This window comes from Anopheles ziemanni, chromosome 2 (assembly GCF_943734765.1).
Source record: "Anopheles ziemanni chromosome 2, idAnoZiCoDA_A2_x.2, whole genome shotgun sequence".
NCBI classification, from domain to species: Eukaryota; Metazoa; Arthropoda; class Insecta; order Diptera; family Culicidae; genus Anopheles; species Anopheles ziemanni.
Window position 1 is genome coordinate 63835198 of NC_080705.1, and position 19412 is coordinate 63854609.

The window sequence follows — 19412 nt, forward strand, 5'->3', positions numbered from 1 at the left end:
TCAAGTGAAAATCGCTTGGCAGGCGATTACATGTCTGATGGTTGGAATTGGTGTTTGCAGTTTTCATTCAACATTTTGCCATAAATTTCTTCATTTTTACAATTTGGAGGGAAAATGAAACATTTACAATCGGGGGACATGTGGGTGGGAAGAAAAGCGGTTTTTAGCAGTTTACGGTGATGAGAAAGTGGGAGCGGTACATTACAGAAATTCTTCCTCGTGCGGTGGCGACGGTCCGGACACCGAGAGCGTCGGCAGGTTGGATAGCTTCGGCGTCGGTTTGACCCCGATCGGTATTCCGGCGCCTCCCCCGGTGCCGTTGCTGACGCCCTGACCACTCAGGACGCCGACGCTGCTGTTTCCGGTGAGCCCGGGCGGGATCGTGATCACCTTGCTCGGGGCCAGCGCGATCGGAACGCCGACCGTGACCAGCGTCGCCGTCGTGCCGGCCACCACCGGGAGGGCACCGGGCGTGACGGTGGGCACGGGTGGCACCGGCACCGTGACCTGCACCGGTTCCTTGTGGCATTCCACCATCTCGATCGAGTCCTGCGGCTTGAGGGACTTTTTCCGCCGCGCGTTCCCACCGCCGGCCGGCCCGCTGGTGCCCGTTGTGCTGTCCTCTGTCTCCCACTCGGGGTACTCGGAAAAGCGCCGCTGCAAGTGAACACGGAGCAGGAATTAGTACGAACCAAATGCAACACGGTACAACGGGGTTAACGGGGGAACAAAACCAACGAAAACGGGCTTCGGTATACAATACATGACGGACTTGGGATTGAGGCTACCGAAAAACCGAACAAAAAAGTAAAACACACGCAAGGGAGTAAAGGTAAAAATACATTCAAGCAACAACCTTGCACGGAAGTTGCCCTTAGTTTAATTTTTACACGTGGAGTTGGGGCTTTTTGACACATTTTTGTACATTGAGTGCCAATCGGAACACGGTGATTGTTTTTTGGGGGGGATCGGGGGTATATAAATTGGACATAGAACAACACGCACATATAAAACAGTTTGTTGGGTTCAATTTACTGGAAAAGCTTTCTTCTACACAGCACAACGGAATCGGGGGAAACGAACAACGTGTGGAACGGCTATCGCCGGTCAATTTTATAATGGTCTAAGCTAAGCGACTACGATTGATTGTGGCACGCGCTTTCCCAAACCTTTTGCGGGACTTTTTGGACGTCATTTTCCGGCCACCCCTTCTACTTGTAGTCCCGGTGCAATCAACACTAAAGCGTCACAATACCAAACCAAACAACCCCCTTGACGGTTGGGAGTGGGGGAGGGTGAGTTTCGGGGGGCGGTCGCCGGGCGCAAAGTTTATGCCACCGAGGCCTACAACAAACGCGTGCAACAAAGCCGGTACTGACGACCTACAAAGTGCTTCATTAATTTTGCCTACGGGTGCCATTCATCAAAGCCGGAAGCCTGGCAGGACAACTGCTCCTTCCGGTGTGTACTCCTTGGGCCAGGAGCCTAATTAGTGCCAGGGGTCACGTTTTGGGTTGAAGGGAGGGAGGGAGCGAGGTGTGGTAGAGTACCCACGCCAGCGCATAAACTTATTCCTTCGGGGGAGTTGACAACGAAATAGCTGGTGGCAAGTTGACCCATCAAAGGCCGAGGGCAAGGTGGTAGGTTAAAATCTATCGAAATTTGACTTCCTCAAAATGGTGCGTTAAAGTTGAAATATTTATAATTTAACCATTTATTCCATGCTGTTTGGCCAATTAGAGAAGCCAATTAGAAAAAATAAGGTTGGAGAATAGTTTTTGGCTAGAATTTTCTGTACAAATATCCTCCCAACAAGCTGGAAGTGACCAATTTGAACATCCAAAATAGCATGTTTATCAAACTATTCTTCGCTAAGCAATAAAAGGGGCAAAAACCAATCTCTTTCGTCCTGTTTTAACTAGTTAAGGTACGAAAACCACATGTTTAGCTTCATAAATCAACATATTTTCAAACAGAGTTGAGAAGTTTTTGTTTGCTATCCCGAAAGAAGAGCAACGTGTGGAAAATTGCGTCTAATACACCATTTTGATAGAGTTTCTAAGATGGCTGAAATAGTATCCACTTAAACCTATAGTCTAATGGGAAGTGTTTAATAGAGGATTTTTTATTCCATGGGATTTATACATTTGTACACGATGTGTTTTTGTTTAATTCTCTTATCTTTTATCATTGCATATTTGAAATAATTTTGTGATACAGTGATGTTTTTTGAACAATTATATAAAGCATAATGTGTTGAATGAAAATTTCGGGATGAGCGAGAAATTTTGGTATGGAAAAGTGATGGAAAAAGTAGAGATGTTCCAGGGATGGCGCAGAGCAAGCGAAATGAATGCAGACCGAATCGTTCCCTCATACGGTGTTTGTGTGCAACGTGTGGACATCCAGCATCGAAGGAACGCTCAACCGAATGGTGCTGTGGCAGCAACATCGGACGACATTAAGTGTGTAGTAGTACATCGAGTGCAGAGTGTTCTGGTGCAAAGGGTGGGCCCGTGCGCCCCATCCCAGTTGTGTCCCGGGTGAGAACATAGAAGAAATCGTAATTTATTAAGCCTACAAAACACGACACAGTCTCAGTGGCCAGTGAGTGGAGAAACATCGGAGTGAAACACACACGCACACACACGCACATCAAAGTAAACACACATCGAAAACCGCAAACGGAACAAAAAACATCGGCGAAAAGCGCACCGCTTTTCCAGGACGCCCGTCGCATGTTGGACCCGGAAAAACGAATCGAACACTCACACACTCACACGCAATTACAGAGAACACTTAGCCACTCACCTGTCGCTCGGAGGCCGACACGTTCTCGGCACTCTTCGCCTTTCGACAGAGGACACTCTGGGAGCCGTACCGGCGGATGAACTCGATCGAGTCGAACCCTTTGCCCTCGGACGAGACGAATATGGCCGAGTTGATACGGGCCCTCGTGCAACGTTCCGAGATCACCGAGGAGGGCTCCTCCGGCCACGGATGGTAAGGCTTTTGATGATGCGGGTGGTGGTGGTGGTGGTGGTGGTGATGGTGAAGGGCGAATCGGTTGGTTAACCACACGCGCGCGGGGGTTGGGGGGGAATGGAAGAGTTCGAGGCCGAGTACGCGAGATGCGGAGTGGGGAAAAAGGGGAGGAAAAAAGGGCAAACCCCCGAAACCGAACCGTTTTCCCCCCGCAAACACGATGGATGGATGACGGATGCACACAGGAAACGCAGCGAGTACGGGGGATACATACGGCGAGACGGTACCGTAAAAGAAAATGGCAGAGAACATGGTTAGTTGATACACGGTTTCGGTTTTTTCGCTCCTGCTTTGGTTTTGTTTGTCTCGTCGAACGTTGCCGTGCGTTGGTTTAAAGTGTGCGGTTCGAAATGTAGAGTCAGAATGAAACAGATTAAAAGCAGATTTTATTCCAGTGTGTGTGAGTGTTTACTGTGGGTATGTGTGCTTGTTCGGTAGAGGAACGTAAAAGTGAAACATAGAAAGAGAGGTAGGCAGAAAGATTGAGAAAGAAAAAGATGTGGAGCTAGAGAAAGAAGAAGACACACAAACACAGGCAGACAGGAAGGAGAGAAGGGAGGGGCATCAAGCAAGGATGTTTCCATGACGTTCCATGGCTATGTAGGCATCATTCAACTATTGAACGAACACATCAAACCACGATCATGACATCCTTTGCCGTTAATTACTCTCGAAAGCATTACGTTCGATTACTTCAGCTACAGGAAGCTCGCTAGTGGCTAAAAGCTTTGACAATTTACTTTACCAAGGTAAAGGGCAAGGTAGGTGGGGCAGGGTGGATTAGTGTGGGTGCTAAAGGGACCGAAAGGAATTCACGGTTTAAAGCTGTTTTTTTGTGAACTTTAAGAAGGTTGGAGAGAACGATAGAAGCGTACAGGAAACATTGAAGCAAAAAGGGGTGGGCTGGCGTAGAGCAAAAGATAAACAGCGGTCAAAGTACGACGGGTGACAGACAAGAAAGTGGAAAGAATAAGGCGATCGTAGAAGAAAACCGGTAAGCCAACCCAGGAGCGTCGAAAAAAGTGTGTGAAACGAACGGTTAAGGAGACTTTAAAGAGTTTTACAATACTGGGCGAACAAAAGCACACAAGATCTAAAGAAACTGTCAAGCTACACTAAAACGAAAAAAAAGATCAATACAAGCAGCAGCTGGTGAGGAATCATATAGCCAAAGATTTCTGGGAGCAGTCCCTGCCATAATTCGACAAAAACTATGATCCAATTGCGACAAAAAATGTAAAGCTGATCGAAAGGGTGGACGACACAAGAAAACTCTGCACGTGCAGCAGGAAAGCGTCGGTGAGTGATAAATCACAGCAGCTTGCCTGCAACCAACCGGTCACAATGGCGCAGTGAACTGCATTGACAACGGCCGTTGCAAATCGGGAAAATGTGGTTAATCAGTTCGAATAGCTGCTTTTTGGGGCCCTTCCGCCTCCCGATTGCTTCAAGCCACAAGCCATCGTGTGTTGGTGTGCGTGCGACGAAAGCGTAGTGTGGTTTGTCTATTGTTCCCGCATGTTCTACGGTGAAGGCGAAAAATCGATTCCAAAAACCAAGCCGGTGTCGGTGCGAAGCTTAACTACAGATTAAATTTTGAACCGAACTGCTCGATTCCGGCGAGAAATGGGTTGGAAAGTTTTCATTCACTCCGGAACCAGTTCATTGGACGATAGCGGTGTGAGTGTATGTTTGTGTGATTGGAGTTTCTGGTGAGTTTCTAATGGAAAGCGCTGCGACTGTGGCAGAATAGCAAAGTTTAGACTATGGTTTTTCCTCAACCGTTGGGATATTGCCTACGAAAAGCGATCGAGTGCGAAAGGAAGAGAGAAAACGAGCGGAAATTTTTGGCTTTTCTCTGTTTTAGTTCCATCAAGCAATATACATGGCGGAGGATAACACGAAGGGCGAATGAGCGATAATCGATATAATTTGAAAACCATATCGGTGCGGAGTGAATTAATCGAAAAAATAATTGGGTTTCTAATAAATTAACCAAATGGTGACCTTCCATTTACAGCTTTACGTTTCGCTCTGCAGCAAGATATAAAGATAAATGTCGATTTAAAATGTATGGAGTGGATTTTATATTCCCAACTAGGTAAGGGAGCTATATATATCACCTAAAGACAGCATTCTACTAACTTATCGATATGATACAAGCCTCCACAGTCATCGTTGGGTGGTTTTGTCGGCTCTTGTAGAAGTATCAATAGTTCTAATTTAAGCTAAACACAAAAATCCCCTCCAATCCGTTCAGTAAGTAAATAAAACTATAAACACCATAACAGTGTTTTAGTTTTTAATAATCGCTTCCATTAGCTAACGATGATCAACAAGTACAGCTCATTTGGTAAACGTCGTCCGATAAACTTTGTTACTTCATTACTCGCACGTTATGGGATCTTTCGTCATACAGTTACAGCTAAATGCTGTTCGACGCTGATGAGAGCATGATGACACGCGCAATAAAGTTTACGATGGAGACGGACCAAATTCGAGCATAGTTGCTTCCCGCCCCGAAACCGAGATGTTCCAGCGTTGGAGCAATTTATTTATATTAAACCATCACTGTCGGGACCTCGGGAGAAAGCCAGAGCGTGTGCGGTCAGGGCACACCATCGGCGCGTAGTTTTCATCTGCAATCGATCAGCGGGAAGTACAGTTTTCGTCAGTTTATTGCAACCCCAGCTGAGGCCATCAAGTGAAACGAGCGACGGAGCAACGGATCTCCATCGAACGGATAGATCTCGAACGACCTGCATCGACAGGTCGGATAGGACGGGGTCGAAATGCTCGAACGTTCCGACAGAATACATCATCTCCGTCCGTCCCGGTGCGGAGCGAAACTCAACCGACATCATCAGCTAATGCACGGGTTAGCGTGCCGGTCCAATCAGTGGCCGATTAGATGGAGCCTCCATTTGGCTTGCAGTGGTATAGTTACTTTCACATCCGAGATAGAGTGAGAGATTTCTTGTGAATCCATTCGCAAAGATCACACATGAAGAGGATTTTCAACTCGTGCGCCATTTTCGAGCATGTGCAAAGGCAGCAACAGTCGGACAGGAATTGGCCACACTGCATTCCAGCAGCCTCCCTGGTAAATGCTGCTATTGTGTAGCCCTTCCAAATCCTCGTGCCGCAGAACAGCGTGTGTATTGTACTTTAGGTGATTGCGTGGCAGTGACTGTTCGAAGGAGCTTTAGTTTGTTTGCTTTCCTTCGTGCAGGAAATAAAAGCTGTGCACAGAAGCGTCGTCCCCCTCGGCACGATTCGTTTAATGGAAATTGATTCGTTTCGTTGTTGAATTGGGCTTTATAAAAAACGTAAAAAAAGACTGTGCATGGCATGTGCAGCAAATAGAGCGTGTGTGGTGCCATGTTTTCTGTGAATTGGAACCACCACCGCCAGGAAAAACCAGTTAACAACGGTCCAAAAGCAAACGGTGCCAGCGAAAAAAGCTGCTTTAGGGTGTTTCGGTTGAAAATTGCTTGGAGCAGAGTGTGAATGGAAAAAGAAAAACTACAAAACATATGCAATAAGTGAACACATGTTCTTGTTGAAAATAGAAAAAAAGGATTGTCATAATTTGGTGCTGTCGTTTTCCTTATGCTTACTTGCCACTTCACCAGCGGAAAGGGAGCGAAAACCCCTTTCGCCATCCGTCTCGTCCACGACGCGTGGCCCCTCGGTGGTCACGGTTTAAACACGGCATCCGGTTATCGCGCCCGGATTGAAGGCGAAGGAGAAGGAGAGAGAGATAGAGAGAGAGAAGAAGAGGGAGAGACGGGCTCGCGTGTTTTGACCCGGCAAGCACGAAGCACGAAACGAACAAAATGATACAATTACTAAAACAAAATCATCAGCCCTCGGACGGAGTTGGCCAACACTGAGGGTGCGGTGTATCATTATGCACCATTTCGATGCACGGTCGGTGCATTTTGTTGCAAGAGTACTTGTGTGTGTGTGTGTAAGATTGTTGTAAGGAAATAGAATCAATAAAGAGCAAAGTATTCATGTGTCATCACGAACGATAATTTAACAGTAGCAAACCCCGCAGAAGCGTTAATGTACAGCTTAAATAGTCTTGAATGACGTGGAGAAACTCTTTGAAAAAATAAACAGCAACGATTTTCAATCAAAATGCTTCATTAAGCTGATTGTTTATAAATTCCTTAAACTTAAACCTTTGAACACTTTGAGCAGAATGAACAGACTTGATGTTGATAAAGAACAATAGAAGAAGAATAAATAAACATTTGTTGAAAATACCGTCAAATGAACCATAAGTAATACAAGCAATGTTTTAACAGTAACCATCAACTGTTTACTCCAATGCGTTTTAATGCATCTGATTTGTTTGAACTATGCATTTGAATTACTGTTTAATGATCAGCAATAAATGTTCATCTGCCATAAAATAAATGACGTTCCTCGTGTATGTTTCGCCCCATTCAACGCCTTTTACGATTGCATACGTTCTATTTACTATTAAAATTTAATTTAATACATTTCCTCTACAAAACTGCTCAATACATTCGCCCAACACGAAAACCGCACACGCGATGAGAAAAATGGAAATTGGTCGATTTGAATAATTCGTTCGATGCAAATTGAAATTTCCTTCCCCACGATAGTGGATGGAAAATAGAGACCATTCTGGATGAAAATTCTCTACCGTTCCCCATTACCCGCGCATTGGTGAAATCTTTATCGTTTTCCATGCGTTTTTTTTTCTCCGCGACCGGTGCTTCGTTCGCCGCAGTGCAACATAATCCGGAGTTTCGGGGTCATTAATAATTTTTAACCGGGCTATTTCTAAACACTTCATTATTTATTTTTACGGCTTACACCGCAGGTACCGTTCAGCCGATAGGGCCCTGAATGGGGTGAACGGGTAAAGGGGTCTTTTCCACAGTCAGTTTGCACCGTGAATGATTCATGTCTTCGGCCCCGTGTGTCGGTGGTCGATAAAGTGGAGCGGTTCCTTCTGAACAATCGTTGGACGTAACGGGTTGGTAGCCTGACTCGCGGTGCTTGGGTGCACCCGATACCAACACTCTTCTGAACTCCGATATTTTCAACGAAAACGAAGGAAGGTGGAAAGTGGTTTTTGTTTTTTCTCCGAAAATCGCGATAGAAAAGATCTTTCTGTACCGGCGCAATTTATGGTAGTGATGTTTTCCACGACGCGACCTCGTGATTGGTGAAAGCTGACGGCATTTTCGCAGAGTCCAATTAATAGCCAAACGTGTAGGAGCGTACATAGCCATCTCTTTTCATACAAAGAAATTAACCTTCAGTCAGCTACAATGGCCGCTGAAAATGCGGGGGCGATTGGCGATGAGTTTATGAACACTTAAATCATGCGTTTTACGTTCGTCCATTACGGGAACGGTCGATTGGCGGTGCATGGTCTGCATCGTAGCGCACTGTTATGACGCTCTGACCATGCGCCTCCATGGTTGACTTCACGGGCCACCATGCGTCTCCATGAGTGCCACCCCTTTGGGTTCGTCGTGCGCCACCATGCGTCTCCATCGGACGAGGCGATCTTCGAGTCACGGTACAGTGGACGACTCAATCTGGCCGGAGCTGCAGCTAACGGTCGGTGCGTAATTTAACCGTTATTATGATTTATGATGTAAACAAATCTGACCGCCCGCGCACCGTACAGACGATCCGGTAATGGATGAACTGATCGACAAATCGATGGACGTTGGCCAACGTTTGGTTGCGCTCTTAGATTATTGGGGAGCTCGGGCAAGAAGCACGGAACAGTGATGGCAGACATTTTGAATGGAAATATCATTAAATCATGGGCCAGTTTTCAACAACGTTCAGTTCAATGTATGTGGGCTTAAAATTATTGCACTTGCATAAATTACTTTCTATGTAAGTTTCCCTATTACATATGATTAACCATCTTCGTCGAAACAAAAAAGACATCTTTAATAAATTTTTCAATGGGAAACACACAGTGCACAAAATTACATAAACATCCACAAACCAAACACTGTCAGTTCCGATGCCAGAAGCGGACAACCTTGAACAGTACGATAGCACACAACTTCGTTAAAGCAACAATGATGCGTACGTGTACATCGTTCGGCCATCCGGGCTGTCCTCGGGTTACCGTTCGTCATTGTCGTTTGAAACAACTCGACTAACAATGGGGCCACCTCATGGCCCGGAGCTCGTCAATACCGACCGATAGACTGACCGTTTATCCATCAGCGGCCCGAATCGGAACGTCCCGTCCCTGGGTTCCTCTACCGATGGTCCACCCACCTCCACGGGGGCGGGGGGCGGTAAGCCGATGTAACGGACCAATATTTCCACCCCGGAGCGTATAAACAATGTTTTCGTTTCGAGTTTCCCTCCGACAACTCCAACGAAGGTTTGTGCTCGAGGAGGAGAAGGAGGTGGGAGGGAGGCGGTTTACGATGCGATGTGCTTTTATTTATTTATTTTTGTTCTCCGTTTTCCTGTCCCAAAACGGTAGGTGGGAAGGGTAGGGGGAAGGAAAAAGCCTGCGATCAATTGGAAGCCGGTTCTCGGTGGACTGAGAACACAAAACAATAAAACCACCCCCCTCCCCGACGGGAAGTTATGGAAAATCGATCGAGTTTTTATTTTCGTCCCCGGTTGTCTCGGACTCGGTCGCATCGCAAGTTCGGTGCATTGTGCTTGAGTATCGCCAGGCCAAACCGCAGACCAAATGTGTGCTGAATGAAACATGTCAACCGACTCCATCCATCCTAGCGGCGGACACGTGGACTTCCTGCGCAATGGCAAATTCTGATGTCATGCCGATCGAAGGATATCCGATTGCCAGCTGTCTTGTAATTTCCAACTCCCTTCGCACGCACTCCGGGGTTCCTTAGTTCCATGTCTTGGACTTCTGGATTTCCGTTGTGGTTATTTTTTCTTGCCTTTTTAATGTTTTTTGTCCCCCATGCCCAGCGAAGCCCCAACGGAGTTCATTAGCAACTCTTGCCGGTTTCAATGTGAGCCATTGTCTGATGCAGCTGATACATACACACATCTTTTCCGGCCTGTCTGGTGTCCAATGCTTGATTGGAATCGGACAGAGGTTGAGAGAGGAGTGGTAACGCACGGTTATGATTGAAGTTAATTACGGTCAAACAGTGACCGGAATGGGGAAAACAGATGGTAGTAAAACAGAAAAGTGGTAGGACGACGAACACTATCCATCCAGGATTGTTATATGTTGTTTGGTGCAGAACCTCGTCACAGATATAACTTTGCGATACTGGAATTAAAATTTCTGGTCCAATAACTATTGCTCATTTTGGCTCGTTCTGCATTGAATGATTAAAATAAATGAGCATTTATCTCTGCCGAACACACACACATTGTGAATACACAGATAGTGGAGGATGTGGGAAATAATTCCACAGCAGTAGCGTTCCAACCCAACCAACGGGTAATTAAAGTAGATCACACTCAGCACACGGATTGGGAAACTTGTTTTCTAGGAAAATTACCATCCAACAGTTTTGCTGGGGATAATTCAATGTAATTATTCATAAACCGGTGTATGTAATCTTCCTAAGTGCATTAAGCAAGGAGTATATTATTCTTCACATCGTCTCCCCAACGGTAAGGGTGTTAGAATATCATCAAGAACAAACAATCAAACATCCCTCAGCGTTTGTTTGTTAGCTTCCCACCGGGCCCGGCAAACCGTTTCCACTGCGCCAAAACCACTGCGCCACTAATTATCAGCCATCGCGGAAAAGTAGCGAAAATCCAGCCGAGTGAACCCGTTTCCAGCCGATGAACAGCCACGGCACAAATGGGGGAAAAGTTTCTCTATTAATAGTTGGTTTCCCTCTTTGTGCGGTGGGTTGGGGGTTGGGACTAAATGGAAAGAGTTATATCTGCCGCTAAGAAAACACGTAATTTTCCCTACCATGGTGGTAAAACCTGGCGGGTGGAATGGTGTGTTGTAAATAATTAGACCACCTTGCTTATCGTCCCTTTCAACCAGCACGGGGATAAGGTGTAGTTTTACTTTTGGCTTTTCTTTTTCAGAGAACACATTTTCCATCCTTCGAAGTAGCACGAATGGAACGCGGTGAACGCACGAAAGGGTAAAGGGAATCGAAAACCCCGCACCAGCAGGTGTACACAAATTGTCGATCTTTGCCAATTTTCGTGCCAAACTCGTGGCTGATTATGATGTTACTCAAACCGTTTAGTGTGCGCTCGTTCGCTTGTTTGTTTTGCCTCGCGCTCCTTTCGTTCCCGACGCGCGAAAATTGGCGCACGGAACGCGCAAGGACAACGCGCCATCCGACCGGCTCGTGTTGGCGTTGATGTTGATAATGACGGAAATGGTCGGTTGCCATACTGTAAGCCGCAGATTTAGAAAACAAAACCAACCGACCAAATGGACCGGAGCCCGGCGTTGAATTGCTTGGTTTTGGAAGGTGAATTGTTTACGGCAAATGGACACAACAACATACGCGGATGGACACGCCGGGGTTTGGTGCACGGATGCCCAAAGAACGATTGGATGGACTGTAAATAGTGTTCGCCGACCCGAATCGCCATGCGTTTCTTACGAAGCGGGGGCGAGTACTCGTTTGTGGTGTGTTTGTTTTCCTTTTGAGAGCGGGGGTTTTAGAAGCGGGAAATATTGCAGTGGGAAAATTGCGCCGTACTTGTGAATCATTAATTTGCTTCATAGGATCAAAGAGTAAGATTTGGTAGAGGGATTTGCAGAGATTTTGAATCACGCCGTGGAAAAGTTTTGAACCAACTTATTAACTCCTTTTCTTTGTTCATACCATATATCTTGAGGAAGATATTCTTTCAAAGATAAAGACAAATTTATATACCATGTTTCCACCTTCTTTAACTCATTGGGAACATAAAAATGATTTAACAAATTATAGACCTCTGGTTAAACATTACTTAAATGCTGCAGTTGCTGTTAAACGTTGCTACATTTCCACCTCGTTCAATTCCTTACAATTATCCCCGGCTAAATGAGCTGTCATAGTCGGGGCGGCTATTAAGGCCAATCGTGCAATAATTAGAGCCCATCGAACACCATGAAACCGTTCTACCATCGGTCTATTTATCTTCCCTACTACTTTCGTTACCTTTCAACTTCTTCAAGAGGCAAGAAAACCCACCCCCGATCAAATGCCTGCGGGCTCCACATCGTGTGCGCCCGTTAAGCAAAGCGAAATGATGGAATTGCGTGCTAACACGTTGCTTTTGGCAAAAATTGATTGAATTGATCGCTCAACGCAAGCGTCGCTTACGCCGTCGGTCCACTTCCGGAAGCCAATTTTGCTTCGAGTCGTTAGGAAAGGTAAGGAACTAGCTCCAGCTGATGGTTCTGCCGCGTCCACTTCGACTTCCCATGTCCTTCACCAGTACTCAAACTCGCTATGAACCCCCTGTTCCTCCGGTCCGGTGAAGGTGAAGGTTAAATGAGCCTTTCCCATCCGCAATGAACGGGAACTCGGCGGAATGAACCTCTGGATGGGGAGGTGGAGAAGCGAGGAAAGGTTTAATATATGTGGCGATCGTTCGGTCACTGGCATTGGCCAGTCATTAATGGTGGAGTGGCCAGGGCAGGGCAAGGTGACGATAAAAGGGCCGGAGTTTTTTTTTTCTCTCACACCCTTCCACCCACGAAAACTATGTTGATTTGGAAGAATGTTGCCCCGGGTATCGACCATCAAATTGATGGCCGCCGTCGTTGGGTTCGTACGTAGGTGGCCCAGACACAGTCACAGCCGAGTGACATTTCCAGCACATGTAATCAAGCAGGTTTCATACCATTTGCTCCATGGAAACATTACTCCGCGGTCTAATGTCAATAAAAGTGTATCATGGACGTCGACGGGAAGAGAAAGAATCAACTCATATGAATGATTTATTGGTTCGTATCCTTCGCCTATCCCGACGTCCATCGACAGGTGCATATTGGATCGCTTTCAGCCGTTTTTTCCCCCCACCCAGCTGACCTTAACCCCTCGTGCCATTGGCCTTGCCTTTTTTCCCACCCCTTGCTTAGCAGAATAAAAACTAAAACCAGACCGAAAAGTAATCAAGAGAAACAAAATTCGGCTAGCGCGTACTTGCGTTCGATACGATTAAAGTTTATTTGTAAACATGGGAGAATCGTTTGACATTTCAGTTGCTAGGATTTTGCGCCAAGCGCTACGGTGCGAGTGGACCGACGGAGTGCGTCACGAAATGTGGGTCGGTTCCCCTTTTTTTGTTCCGCGGAAGTGCAGGACGAATTTTGACGAAAAACGGCGCTACACTAAGGAAACGAACAACGAACAAATGTTACCCAAAAACACTAGTACTAACGCGAGCAGGACGACACACGACGGACGGCGACGACGACGACGACGACGTTGGGTTTACTGTTGAGAGACGGAAATGGGAAGAAATGGCTTTAATGAGGGATAGGTGTGATTCCGAAATGGTCAGATTTCCTTTCCCTTGTCCCGTTCGCTTCCAAATGGAAGGAACCCAAAGAAACTGTGGCGTTCCTGTGATGCTGAAGATGAACCTTATCCACCAAGGATGATTAGTATCCTAAAAGCTATGTTCCAAATCTAGTAATGTGCAAAGTAAGCCAGAGTTAGGGAGTGAGTTGATTCTTCTTGAAGAGGGAATTGATTCAATTCACCATGTTTAATTCTTTGGTTTTGCTCATTTGTGATGTAACTGACGCAGAGAGATTTGGCTCGCAAATATTTGTGGCATAATCAAGCCCAAAAATTCTGGTAAAATGGGATGTAAGAAAGAACTCTACTTCTCATTGTTTTTCTAGTTGCAGGATCTATGCACGTGAAGCAATCGCGATGATTCCAACGTAATTAAGAATTGAATCATTGTGAGTGAACCTAATCTTTCAGAGCCAATTAAATAATGGACACCCCATTCCAACTCACTCACTCTGAGTTCGCATCCCTATTGCAAATATAGAGCCGTAGGATTCGAACTAGACTCGTTGTGCATTTCCATAAGAGAGTTTCAATAAATTTGTGACATAATAATGATAGACGCTATACCCATAAAATCTTGCTGGAAAAGTAAATTTGATAAATAAATATAAAGTGCTGTTTGATTACTTCTAAACCATTACTACCACACACCCTTAAATATATACTTTCATGAACTAAAATAATGGCACACCATCCTACTAATCTACAATATGGTTTCTTTTCTGTACAATTTTGGTTATATTACAAGGACAAACAAGAGATTCTAATGGACGGGAAGACAAAACAAAAACCCACTAATGTCGACATATCACGATGGAAAAGATGTCAAGGAGCTAGCCCAAGTTTACTTACAGATTGCAGGAATTAAGTGGACTTAGGAGGCAATAAACAGACACAGGGCAACACACAAATAGAGATAGATACATTGCGCGAGGATGAGAAACAAAAAAGAGAAAAGAAAGAGAGAAAGAGGAAGAGAAAGAAACAGAGAAGCGAAAGAGGTGTGCAGTACATTGGGTTAAAGCGGTCCGTGGCTATTTTCCCCGCCTGGAGCGATCGGTCAAAGGTGATAGTAATCGTACAAGATAAGTGTGTAACAACAGAGGGCACAAACCCGCCGAACAAGTGTGAACGACCATTGCCAAACACTACACTGGGCACAGAGAGATTAACACCGGACACAGGGAACACCACGTTGGACGCTCGAAAGGGCACGAAACGCGAGACAAAAGGCACTTGGAGCACTTGATCCGGGTGAGGCTTTAATAGTAAGGGCAGCGGCAGTGGATAAGGTTCGTCGGCAACATCACAGGTTTAAACTACGCGTACGAGGACTACAACGATCTAAGTCTAGGTGGTGAAAGAGGAGGGGATGATGAATTCTTGGATGTTCCAAGCAGTCTCGATGGTAAGGGGAGACACGTTGGCGTAATCTACGGTGACAGCGAGGATTTGGGTTATGTTGTGTGTATGTGTGGTTTGTGTTGTAGCTTTGTTTTATTAGGTTTTCGCACACACGTACACGCACACCAGCAACACTTGGAGCAGTGATTTCTGAATGGACATGGCCACAGACACTTTGGTGCAGGGAAGTACTTTCATCCTTCCGGATTTTCTACGAATTACGGACAACAGACACGTTCGGCAACAATGAGTTCAGCTACTTGTGGATGAGCGGGAACGTATGACAGCTGTCAAACTGGTAGTGTTTCGAGGTACTAGTATGTTTTGAGTGTGTTTCGTGGTGGTGTGCGTGCTCGTGTTCCCTGTCAGTCCCTGAGTGTTTTTATGTGTGTCTGTGTGTTTGTTTGACCCCCGGGGTGTTTAAATGGCGCTGGATGGCCGGATCGAGGGTTCGCTTCGCTTTGGACACTTACGCAGGATTCAACATCGTCGTCCGCGTGCTCCCGGGAGGACCGACTGCGCGTGCCGCTATCCCCCGCGTAGTGCGTACTGTTGCTGCCCCCGCTGCACACCGACGTGTACTGTTTGCTGCGCGAGAACAGCTTCTGGCGATGCTGTTGGCTTAGGCGCGGATGCGACCGGTGATGGTGGGGCGCATGATGCGGATGCGAATGCTGCTGCTGGCCGACGGAGTGGGAGTGTGCTAGCGGGGGGCGCTGCAGCAGTGGCCTCGACTGCCCTCCGGCGTGACGCTGGCAGCCTGTTGGCCCGTGCCGGCCCGCGGATGTTTCCGGACGTGCGGGCGGAGGCGTCGGCCGGTCCTCCGACCGGTGGCGCTGCAGAAGCGGATGGACGTGGTGCTGGTGGTGCTTCGCCCTATGATTGGCGCCGGCCGCCGCTGGAGCCGGCGCTTGGCCACCGAGCAGGGGCTGCCGGTGGCTGTGCTGCTCGGCGTGGAACAGCGCCATCGAGTGGCGCCGCTGGTCGTCCGGCGACGACGAGGACTCGCGGCGCGCCACCGCCGCCAGATGCGGATGCGAATGTGTGTGCGGCTGCGCGTTCAGGGGCTCGGATGCTGCCATCGACGACGAGGTCGGCGGCGCCGCATCCGCACCCGGATGCTAGCTGTCCGTGTCCGCCCGGTGCAGCAGCGCGAACTGGCAGCCGCACTCCCGCGAGTCCGAGTGGTGCGACAGTGGACACTGAAAGCAGCGGTCCAGCAGACTGCAGCTGTCGCAACGTGGTATGCACTGTGACGGGTAACACAAAACAGGCGATTGTATTTTTACGCTTTTACCCAACACTCTCCACCCCCGCTCTCGCTCACACATTCATGCATGCCCCTTCCCATACACACACACACATACACACTCTCTCTCCCTCTCTCTAAGCCATCTTAAAACGATATGGTGTAGTGTAAACCAAGCCGACCTTCTAAAGCCAGCCTGCTTCGATGTGCACCATTGTTGCTCTTCCGGTGTGAATTTGTACGTGAAACTCGTGAAAGGGTAAGGGTAGGCGAGGTGTTTTTTTATGACAAGTGTGTATTAGGTGTGTCCGTGTGAGTGTGTGTGAAGAGGTGGGCCAAATACGGAAAACTGCTTTTCCCCCGCGGGAGGGAAGCGTGAAATCAGTGGTCGAGTGCCCAGCTATTCGAAGGGAGTGGTCATTTACTTAAAGATTTTCGACGTCCTAATTAAATACACCTAAAATCTCAATTTGAAATGGATTCCTTGAAGCCAGTAGATCATTTTAAAAGGAGATTTGTTTGCTTAGGACTTAATTCGTTGAGAAGCAGAAACATAGTGAGAAGTTCTCATTTTGACGGAGCTTAATAATAAAAGGTGACATAAAGTTACTCACTATGACAACATCTTTGATTTAGAAATTCGATAGAAAAAGTGAAATATTTCTTCGATTATAAATCAAATAAAATGAAGTAAGTTTCGTACACTAAGGCACACACATCATGCATATCAGTTTCAATCGATTCACTTCAATGCCTAGCTTCACATAACACCCGCATTCAAAGGTATACAGAGAAATGTTTATTTACATTCAGTAAATGGTTAATCGTTACCATCACCAGATAGGTGTGACGATAAACATTATCGTTCAATGGTGTACATTCAATGGATAATTTCATCACAAAAACATACGAGAGTTCCTAATGAACATACCGACAACTTACCACCGCCTTTTTGTGGCTAGTGCCGGCTTTGTTTTAGGTACGTAGGTAATGGGCTGAAAAAAGGCTCACCGATTTGGTTTTCCATCTAATTATCAGGCCCAAAAAACCACATTCAGCCCACCTCTACATTCTTTCAACCATGCTGAAAGTGATCATCCGGGGCACATAGCTCCGGGGCATCGAACCGGACGAACCTGTGATATGGGTTGTGGGTTCTCTTGTGGTCTGTGTATCTTTTGCCCGTACCGTATGAAGCTTAGGTAGGCGTTTGGGTTAATTTTCACGAAGCGATAAAATGACCGACAAGGTGGTGAAAGTATAACAGGAGGTAAGGTTTAAAACATTACAATTTTTTAAAACTGTCGTTTTCACTGTTGGAATACATCTTGTCACGTGTGTTTGTATTTCTTTTTTATTCTCAATTTTAAACCACAGGTAAAGACTTACAAATAGAAATAACTTGTGGACATATGGGAAAGAGAAGTTTACGATCATGCCCATGCAGTTGTTTAACAAATGTGGGAACCACTCGTACATGACCACGATTTGTTTAGCTATTTTTATGTCCTTGCTTTCTGTGAAAGGGAACGATTGGAAGACGAGAAAATATGGGGACATAAAAGAACAAACAAAAAGCAGTACGGACGAACTGGCCGGACCCACCGTCATGATGATGTTGTGGCGATCGAACGAGAAGAAAACAATAAAGTGAACCATAAAATTGGAAACATTTTATTAGGCTCATAAAATCAACCCTCCCCAGCCGGATCGACGTCAAATTGAAAATGGTATTGATCTACTCATGATGCGGCGACACTTTGGTAAAACTTTCGTGGTTATTGATGCTGTCACCAAGCGATAAAACGAAGCAGAAAACATTCAATTACTTCTCGTCCATAAGGGGCCATTTGTCAGTACGCAGAAGTTTCCTGCCGCAGTTTTCATCGTTGAGATAATTGTTTCCAAGAAGCCATAGCCATGCTGTCAAGTATTTTTTCCAGTTTCATCAGCAATGGATTTTCTTATTGTGATCTACTCCATGAGGGAATTTTTTAACGCAAAAAATTCAGGATTACGTCGGGTACGAGTATAACAGATTTCTACTTCTGCTTCCTAGGATCAACTTCTGCTTACATGCTAAAGTTTTGTTAATCCACAACTGCACATATGCTTCGCATATTTTCCCAGTTATATGAGAGGATTAAGTGTAAGCTTCTTTCAAGCGGAAGGTTTACGGAGGTTCCGTATTGTTCAAGAGATTTTGCTGGATGGCTTCTCTTGTAGTAAAATGAAACCTTTCCATGTGCAGAGCAGGTAAAATGTTGGGCAGCACACGGCAAAGAAAGGAGCTATCAATTTATGATACGGAAAAGTTATAAACGACAGTTTTTCAGAATGTAATATAATATTTCAACACCACCATTGCTACTATAATTTACTAAGCGATTAAGAAAAGAATCGCTACCGTAAATATAACTAAATTCAACCGGTCTCACATGACATAATTTATCTTTCATATTGAACAACACACCATGCAACTTTCGCACCATTTAGAGCTTAAACAGCTTTCAATACGAGGTGTGAACAAAGCGGAGATAAACCAGCATATCATAAACAATCCCACCGGCGGGGGGTCCTTTGTACACACGCATACAAACCGATGTTTTCGCTCCAATAAACACTTTCCGCTGTTGCTGTGTTATGCTGAACCCGAGCGCACAAAAAGCGTACCCTTTATTGTAGGCCAAAAGCCCCATTTTCATTCACCACCGCCTGAAGAGAGGAACGAACCATTTGGCAAACGTGTCATCAATGGTGTATGTGTCTGTTGCGATTGTTGTTTCACTGGTATTTTCACCTTCCTCCCCCGAGGAACTATTTTCTTTGCATTGCGGCTAATGGCCGCATCGTCACTTGCGAATATGTTGGACGTGCAGCAATACGGTTTGCACTTCCGGCCTGTGGTGTCCGGTGCAACGTGAACAACATAACACTGACCACGGTGGTGTTCGTTTCTTATATTCATTTTTCCCTTTTTCTTCGCCGCACTGGGTAAAATTGTTTCCAAGAGAAAAAGGCTAGCTTTTCTTTGCCCTTTTGAATAGTGTTTTTTATGCTTTCACTTCCCGGTGAACCTTTCCTCGTTTTTATACTTATTTAAATGAGTGTGAAAACAGTACCGTTGATTTACGGCTGCCGGTAATTTGGAAGATGCTTATCGGACGGTGCAGTTTATGTGTGGCTTCCTCCAGGAGCCGGGA

The 19412-nt window shown here is 46.0% G+C and overlaps 1 protein-coding gene across 1 annotated transcript in view; it reads right to left on the reverse strand.

Annotated features, from left to right (window-relative positions):
• Positions 1–201: 201 nt before the first annotated feature.
• LOC131294073 (uncharacterized) overlaps positions 202–19412 on the reverse strand; it is a 56995-nt gene continuing 37784 nt past the window's right edge. The window contains exons 6-7 of the mRNA XM_058322118.1: positions 2812–3009; positions 202–657 (exon numbers count right to left, since the gene is read on the reverse strand). Of these exons, the coding sequence (XP_058178101.1) occupies positions 202–657; positions 2812–3009 (654 nt within the window). The remainder of the gene's footprint in view (positions 658–2811; positions 3010–19412) is intronic.